This window comes from Pseudopipra pipra, chromosome 25, assembly GCF_036250125.1.
Source record: "Pseudopipra pipra isolate bDixPip1 chromosome 25, bDixPip1.hap1, whole genome shotgun sequence".
In the NCBI taxonomy this organism is placed as follows: Eukaryota; Metazoa; Chordata; class Aves; order Passeriformes; family Pipridae; genus Pseudopipra; species Pseudopipra pipra.
Window position 1 is genome coordinate 4,457,301 of NC_087573.1, and position 8,271 is coordinate 4,465,571.

Below are 8,271 nucleotides of genomic sequence, written 5' to 3' on the forward strand. Positions count from 1 at the left end.
CCTGCTCATGAGACCACGAAGTTTTCATGGAGTTGTGCTACTACCAGGGGCAGAGTGAGTAGGAATAATGTGTGATAACTTCTCCTTGTTCCTGCTTTTATCTTAGGCATTGGTCAGTGACAGGGAATCCTATTAAATTGCTGTCACATATGAGCTTCTGGTATGCACTGAATTTCTGTAGCCCATTACAGAGACTCCTGGGGAATGAACCCAGGATTTTTGTAATTACTAAATTCCATTTACAGGTATCACTTGAAACACTTCCTGTAGAACATCAACACACCATCTTTCACTTAATGAAAGTGTAAAACCCCTGATGTCAGTGAATGGATTGATTTAGCAAAGAGAAAGGTTAAAGATAAATAATTAACAGTGTGACTGGCTGTTCCAGAACAGGGCTGCAAAGCTGATGGCTATAAAAACACATCAGAAATTTCTATCACTGACTATCTGCAGGTCAGCGGGAGGGCAACGGAAGAAACGGATCCATAAGCATCAGACGTGTAAGGATGGATTTTGGGAAACTGTTTGGAAGAAGCCTCGGGCAGTCACGGGTTGTGACACTAGATTTGCTTGTTCTGCCAGTCTTTAGTCTGTAGGTTGTGGGATCTCACTCCCATCAAGTGTTCAGAGAGGTCAGTAGTGAATGAGCTCCATGGTCACAGCCAGGATGATCCAGGAGGTTTTTTGAGAGCTGAATAGTTTGTGTAGATCACTGAAGGTGTGTGAATGTCACCCTGGTGCTCTCCTGTGCCTCTCTGACAGATGGGCAGGATAACGTGGTGCCAGCAAGGAAGAGGCAGTGGCAGGAGATTCTGTGCCCATATGAGCCTGGAGCTGAGCTGAGTGTGAGGAGCAGCACTCACTGGAGTCCCAAGGTCCACTCAGACTAATTTATTGCCCTTCCAGATAAATGAATTTTCACTCTTTTGGTCAGGTGTTTCTCTAGTGCACTGAGGTGGGTTCAGAGACTGGGTAAAGACATTACAGGGAATAAAGGCACTGCTGGGATTACACTGCTCCAGGGGCTGATAATTCCCAACATTCAGCATCCACCACTCTGGGCTCTGCCTGACACCTCTAAACCTTCCTCTGGACAGATGGAACCAAGGGCATTACATCTCTCTAATTGCCTTAACAACCAAATTTGTAATCACTGCAAAGAATGAAACTGGGTTTGTGTGGCATGACCTATTTTATGTAACATCATCTTGACGGTCATTAAATATGTTTTCATCTGTTAATTCTTTATTGCTCAAATCCTGTATCAGCTTTCTGTTATTTTACCTGGCTGGTGGAGAGTTACCTGGGTCAACACTCTCCCCTTAAACATTGCCATAATGTTAGCACTTTTTAAAAATGTTTTGATATTTCCTCAGTATTCCAGACCTGTTGAAATCAGCATTAGGCAGCTAATCATGTTGAGTTTAAAATACTTATTCCTTATATGATTTATTTCATAATCTTTGTTACAATCTTTGAGATGGTTGTTCAGCCACTATGTTTTCAAATGCACAAGTACTTTCTGAAGCTTTTGCATTTACTCTGCATCAACAGCTTGTCTTCATCTCGTAATGTCTCTTGATTTTACTGTTGGCCTCTGGCCTGGCAGAAGTTGATTTCCTACTCTCCAGCTTCCTGTGCAAGTTTTCTACATTTTCTCACTCCCAGCAGTGATTGTTGTTGGTTTTCCTCTTTTTTCTTGCTATGGTTTTTATTGTTGCACTCTCTTTTTCATCTTCACTATGGCAGACTTTCAAGCACTGTTCTAATTTGCTGCTGATGTTTGCAGACATTTCCCTAAATCTTGTTAAAGCAAATTCTTAAACCCCTTTTTACCCTAATCTCAATCCTCCCCTCCTTACACCTGTTTTTCTCAAATCTGAGAAACTAGCACTTTGAGGAAGCAAAGAATATATGTCTTCACACTCTGACCTGTTCTCTGCCTCTCTTCTTGTTGGGTGTGTTGAGACACTTCAAACCCAGGTGTGGGGGTCTCCCTGTCAGGTCCAGGGTACACAAATCCAGCTCCAGCTGCCTAAAGCTGTGAACTCTTCAGAGGAGAGAATCAGCTGTGCATGCAAGGGTCACATGTGATACCCTTGCTTAAAGAATGCTACTTTTTAATTCTTACTTTGAGCACTTTTTGTCCTCTCTAGGATTTAATTTTATGAAATGCTTCCTTTTCCTTTTGGATTCTTTGTCTCTGTTGAAATGCTCTTTAGATTTCCCAAGAACAAACACTCTTTTCTGTGATTAAAGCTTCAAACAGCCAAACCCATACACATACATGTAGTGTGTATATACATCTACATATATATATATATATATATATATATATATATAATCTTTGTTTGGGTTATGTATGTATATACTCAAAGAGCCTGAGTGTTTGTATCTAAAATATGTGAGAAAAACACAGAGCTAAATAACGTGCTGGAGTAGTAGCAAAGTAAGTCTCCTGTTGCTAAGTGAGATGGACAGATGTTTCTGAGAGTACAATTAATACTCTGCTCATGTCCCTAAGCCAGAAAGAGTTATATTTAATTCCTGAGAAATTATACAGTAGAAATTAACCCAGAGTTAAAGATTCTATGAAAGAAAAAGCATTTGGGTAGTGTTAATGGAGCAAGAACTCTATTATATTATCCCAAAAAATCCTTGGAAAATTAGCCCAGGACACAGAGCTGTGTGCAGCAGTCTGAAACCATAGAGAAAGGAGACAATATTACTCAGGAATTGGCTAAACACCAGCTGGGAGGGACTGGATCACTCCCCCAACAGCCCAGAGTGACCACGTTTACCAGCCCAGACTCACGTTTTTCATATTTCTTACGGCCACGTAACTCAGGAATGTGGTTGACTTGCATAAGACATCCCTCAGATCAAATTCCAAACAGCAGCTGGGTGATTACTGGAAGGGTGAGCGTTCCCAGAACGGCAGGCAGGGAGCATGGGGAGAGGCTGACAGGGAACAGTGGCTTTGTTGAATCCATCCTGCTCTCGCTCCTCCCAGGTGATACACCAAGCCCTAAATGTGAGTGTTTTCCCCTGTCTGGGGACATCTCTTTCTTTGGTGTTGGTGCAATATTTTGTTTCTCATTGTGCTGTGAGGCGTGGTTTTGTAAAGGTTTTTAATCTATCAATTAGGATTTAATTGCTTGTTGCTTCAGTATTTGCTCAGTAGGTTCAAGACCAGTGAAGTTCTCAGTGTGTTTTGCTTTGAGCAGGGAAATTAGGCTGGACCCAAGCACTGCAGAGCAACTGCTTTGATTGCAGATTTGTTATTTTATGGGCACTGCATGGACACAACACATCTCAGAATGGTTTGGGCTGGAAGGGACTTTAAGGCTCATCTCATTCCACTTCCTGCCATGGGCAGGGACACCTTCCACTATTCCAGGTTGCTCCAAGCCCTGTCCAACCTGGCCTTGGACATTTCCAGGGATGGGGCAGCCACAGCTTCTCTGGGCAACCTGTGCCATCATCTCCCAGCTGTGCCTGCCTGGTAACCAGCAAACAGAGTGAACCAGACCTCATTAAACTTTAGCAAAACACAGGTGTAAAATTCATCATCTGAGATTCAGGAGGAGTCCATTTCCATGCCAGCCTTCCTGCCATGATGTTGCTGTCCTATGCAGTGATTAAACTAATTTTTTAAGCAGTGGTTAGTTTAAAAGCCTGAGGAGAGAATGACTGTTAAAATAATTAGATTTCCAGCTCCAGTTTCCAGGTTAGGATATTATGGACACGTTTGTTCCTATCACATTTGCTTTGTGGTTCAGTATGAATTTTCAATAGATGACTTTGTGATAAGAAAGCAGTAATTCAGATGCAATTATATAAACAGTAAGATCAGCCTGGAATTAGCCTGGAGAGTATAAAGCACACACAGAGCTTGTGCTGGGTCACTGCCTCTCCCAGCTCAAGGCAGAGTCAGGTTCCTCTAATAGGGAAGAATTCCACTGACAAGAGGTTGGTCTTTCCAGACTTTCACTGTGGCAGCTACAGGGTAAACCAGGCTCTGAAATGAATGGCTTTTCTATGGGAAACTGGCAGCTGGAAGAGACTAGAGGGTGATGGCCAGATGTTGGTAGACACTGTCATTTAAATTTTGTCATTTAGAGGCTCTAGAGTAGTTCCTGGAATTGTCTTGGAGCTGATCAAGGCTTTGTTCTCGGGATCCCCCAGCAGGTCTGAGAACTGAGGTCAGCACAGGAGACAGATAGAGAGGGATTGGTGGAGTTGAACTCTTTGCTGATGTTCTTTATTGTAATTTGCTTGAATCTGTTTTTTAATTCTTGGCAGTGTTCCCGTTTCATCACTCCTCTAAGCCAACTGGAAATTGAAAAATCCAGTTTTGTGCCTGATATGCACAGTTGTGTCTTTTTCTCTCTTGAACATTTTAAATAATGCTCTTCTTAGGAAATTGTTTCTAAACAAGTGAGATTATTTTAATATTTTGGGTTAATTCTAGAGCTCATATTCTCTAGCATGTCACATTTTCAAATCCTTCAGCTCCTGTTATTTTTTCTTTGTCTACATTTTATCACTCATTAGTGAGAAGTTCCACGTAATATGCTTTAGTGTGGGAAAATTGAATTTATTCTGTTTCTAATGGCCTGTTTACCCTTGTTTTCTGTTTAGCAGTTGGTACTACTTCAGTTAAAGGTCTGAGATTGGAAAGAAATTGTAACTAAAAAAATTGATATTACTCCTAGTCTGTGGCTGTCCTGACTGTTCCAGTTGAATGCCAAGGAAAGGGCTGGAAGTACATCCCATTTTACTCGGAGTTTGCTTTGTTTGTTTGTTCTTCCCCATCTAGCATGAGGCCTTTCTTTGTGGTGTCTCTCCTCTTTGGCCTGACTTTCGGACAAACAGCCTCCCTTTGTGCTCCCTCTGAGTACACAATCCACGTGGAAAAACGGGAATGTGCCTATTGCCTGGCCATCAACACCACCATCTGCGCCGGATTCTGCATGACTCGGGTACGAGGCCTTGCTCTGCTTTGGGCAGGTATTTCTGTGACACCACTGCAACCCAAGTGCCTGTTCTGGCAGAAAACAGAGTGTAAATGATCTAATTTGAAAACTTCACCACCATCACGTTCCCAAGTTAGGTTTTTGCAAAGGTAAGGATGAGAAATGCGAAGCCTCCGGAACCACGGAGTTGATAACACCAGTGGCACAGCAGAGACCTGGCTGCTGCTGCCACTGCAGAGCCTCTGGAGGCACTTTGTGGGGGCAGGATGGAAGAAGTGAGGAGCAGATTATATTTGGTCACTCTTAATTAATGTAAATAACTTAGGCTACTTCTCCTCCCACTGCTGCTATCCCAGCTGGCTGTGGGAACAGCTCCCCAGTAGCCACACCACACACTGTGCTTGAGCTTCACTGCTCAACACAGCACTTAAAGTTCCCTTCCAGCAGGGAGCCAGCACAGATCCCAAAGCACTGGGAGCACTCTGAGCCCAGTGGATTAATTAAACCACAAGAACAAGGTGAATACCTCTGTGTGTGGAGAGATCCCCAGCCACAAGCAGCTTCAAAACTACAGCTCTGAACAGAGAAATGCCAGAGCCGGGCCAAGCACAAGAGGTTTGGTCTCTGCACTCTCCAGGAAGTTTCTGACACACAAATGCTTCAGCGAAACAACACATTTCTCTTTTCTTTGCAGGACAGCAATGGCAAGAAGCTGCTGCTCAAGAGTGCTCTGTCCCAGAACGTGTGCACGTACAAGGAGATGTTGTACCAGACAGCGCTGATCCCGGGCTGCCCTCACCACACCGTCCCCTACTACTCCTACCCCGTGGCTTTGAGCTGCAAGTGTGGCAAGTGCAACACTGACTACAGTGACTGTGTCAGGGAGAGGGTCAGGACCAACTACTGCACTAAGCCACAGAAGCTCTGTACCATGTAAAGCTTCCAGGGGAGTGTGGGTGAGATGTGCTGCTCTGCTCACCACTAAACAGAAATAAAAGCGTGTTTCATATTAGGTTTGCAAAGTGGTGTGTTCAAAGATTCATTCTGAAAGGGTATCATTGCCTGTATTAATTCACTGCATATTCTGTAACTGGCTGCAGGTTTGTGTTTATAACCCACCCAAATTTACTCTGGGGAAGAAGAAGAAATGACTTTGTGGATGTAAAAACCTTTGCTTATAAATCCCAGGTATTTTATGAAGAGATGCTCAGAGATTTGATATATTGACATATTTCGGAGTTTGATGTTGATATATTTTGGAGTTCATATCTTTCACTTGATATGTTTTGGAGTTAAAAAAAGGGCAACACATACTCGTGGTATTGAACGTTTTAATCAGATTTTGACATATACTTGCAGCCTTCAAATTAGCATTCAAATTAGCAATGGTCTTTTTCTATCTCTGTAATATTATTTTTTTTTTGTGGACTGTAGCTTCAGTGTTGTCAGTTGGGACTAAGCACATACAGTTTGTTTATCCACATTGTAGATCTGTGTCCTCCCTGCTGTTTTCCAGCCGTGGTTACTGGGAATGCTCTCCATGTCTCTGCACTAGTGGCATAACCCTCCCTTTCCTGCTGAAATACACCGTTTGAAAAACCTGGCTACACACTGAAAGAAAACGGGTTTAGGATACTGGGAAGAAATCCTTCCCTGTGAGCGTGGTGAGGCCCTGGCACAGGTTGCCCAGAGAAGCTGTGGCTGCCCCATCCCTGGAAGCGCCCCAGGCCAGGTTGGACGGGGCTTGGAGCAGCCTGGTTTAGCGGGAGGGGTGTCCCTGCCCGCGGCAGGGGTGGCACTGGATGATCCCAAAGGTCGCTTCCCACCCGAACCATCCCAGGGCTCTGTGACACGGCCCCGCCCCCAGCGCGCGCGGCCAATGGGGAGCGAGCACTGCCCGCGGTGGGCGGGGCCTTCGCGGCACGCGGGACCCTGAGGGGAGTCCCGGCGGTGCCGCCGGTTCGAATCCCGCCGGACCCTGTCCCGGTCCCGATCCTCATCTCCATCCCCATCCCTACCCCTACCCCTACCCCTACCCCGATCCCGATCCCGATCCCGATCCTGATCCCGATCCCGTCCCGCCCGCCCCGGGTGCCGCAGGTGAGGCGGGGGGTGCCGTGGGGGCTCTGACCGCGCGCACCGAGTTCTCTCCGGGAGCCGCTTGTTCCAGGTTATTTTTATTAGGAAGTCGTTTCAAGTTCAAGACACAAAGCCGATAAAACGCCACTTCGGAACACATGGTAGGGAAGCGAAAGCTAATTTCAGCCACAGAACGAGTCTGTTTTCTCTCTCAAAGCAAGAAGCCGTCGAGGTAATTCTGCCGCGGACTTCGCAGCACGAACCGAAAAAACGCCAGTTCTGTCCAAAAACCACAATTTGTGCTGTAAAAACACACGCGTTTATCCTTGGAAGTGGTTTGCGTTTTGGAAAACCTCGTGGCTGGAGCACCAGTAGAGAGGAAGAAGATTGAAAAGCTTTATTTATGTACATTTTCACCGAACAACAGCTGTTAATCCGCAGCCTCCAAAGGCTGCACAACGCAGCGCCTGAAGGCTTAAAGATAACTCAAGTTCTTTTTTTCAAGACACACGAAATGTATTTTGTTATAAAACTATCAGTATCGAGACAAGTGAAAGGTGACTCCTCATTGTGGGGATGTCACAGGGCTGAGCTTCATCAGCTCCTGTTTGGTCTCTCTGCAAGGTACCAAAACTTTCCTGGGACAAATGAAGCTCCCACTGAAGTCAGTTACTTAGAAAAATTAGACAAGGGAAATGTGAATAAGGGTGTTTAGAGACATAATAAGGGCATCAACAGTTTACATCTTTACGCTTTAGAACAAACTGTTCGGACTGAGGAGAAGAAGAAAACCTGTGTGATGTGCTTTCAGAATTATCACCTGGAGGGATCTGATCTTTTGTCTTTCCTCTGAAAAGGATGCAAGGGACAGGACTAAATGGGAGTTTCTGCTGCTTTACATGGCATTTACTGGAGCAGGGAAAGAACAGCTGTGTTTGATGTCTCTTGATGAGTTAAAAAGACCTTCAGTTACTAAAATGCAGAGAAAACTGCTATTAGATTAAGCACCTCACAAACAGCAGGAAACGACAAAAGACCTTTATCCCTGGATTCTGTTAAAGGCACTATTATATGAACAACATGTTGATTTCCAGCTTAATTTATACCAATAACTTAGAGAACTAAACCAGTAACAGGTAATATTCTGTTCCTGGCATGCAGTGCAAGTATCCCCTAGACCTAAATAACAGTAACCCTAAAGCTGGAGCAG

At 44.6% G+C, this 8,271-nt stretch overlaps 1 protein-coding gene across 4 annotated transcripts; it reads left to right on the forward strand.

The window, feature by feature from the left end:
• Positions 1 to 32: 32 nt before the first annotated feature.
• TSHB (thyroid stimulating hormone subunit beta) lies at positions 33 to 6,004 on the forward strand. Of its 4 annotated transcripts, none has more exons than XM_064636003.1 (3): positions 33 to 54; positions 4,826 to 4,988; positions 5,677 to 6,004. In XM_064636003.1, the coding sequence occupies exons 2-3, from the start codon at positions 4,827 to 4,829 to the stop codon at positions 5,917 to 5,919; spliced, it is 405 nt and encodes a 134-aa protein (XP_064492073.1). In that variant the 5' UTR covers positions 33 to 54; position 4,826; the 3' UTR covers positions 5,920 to 6,004. The 4 variants fall into 4 exon arrangements, with proteins under 4 accessions (XP_064492073.1, XP_064492078.1, XP_064492074.1 ...); XM_064636008.1 differs by lacking the exon at positions 33 to 54 and adding an exon at positions 2,940 to 3,037; XM_064636004.1 differs by lacking the exon at positions 33 to 54 and adding an exon at positions 3,867 to 3,975.
• Positions 6,005 to 8,271: the final 2,267 nt, after the last annotated feature.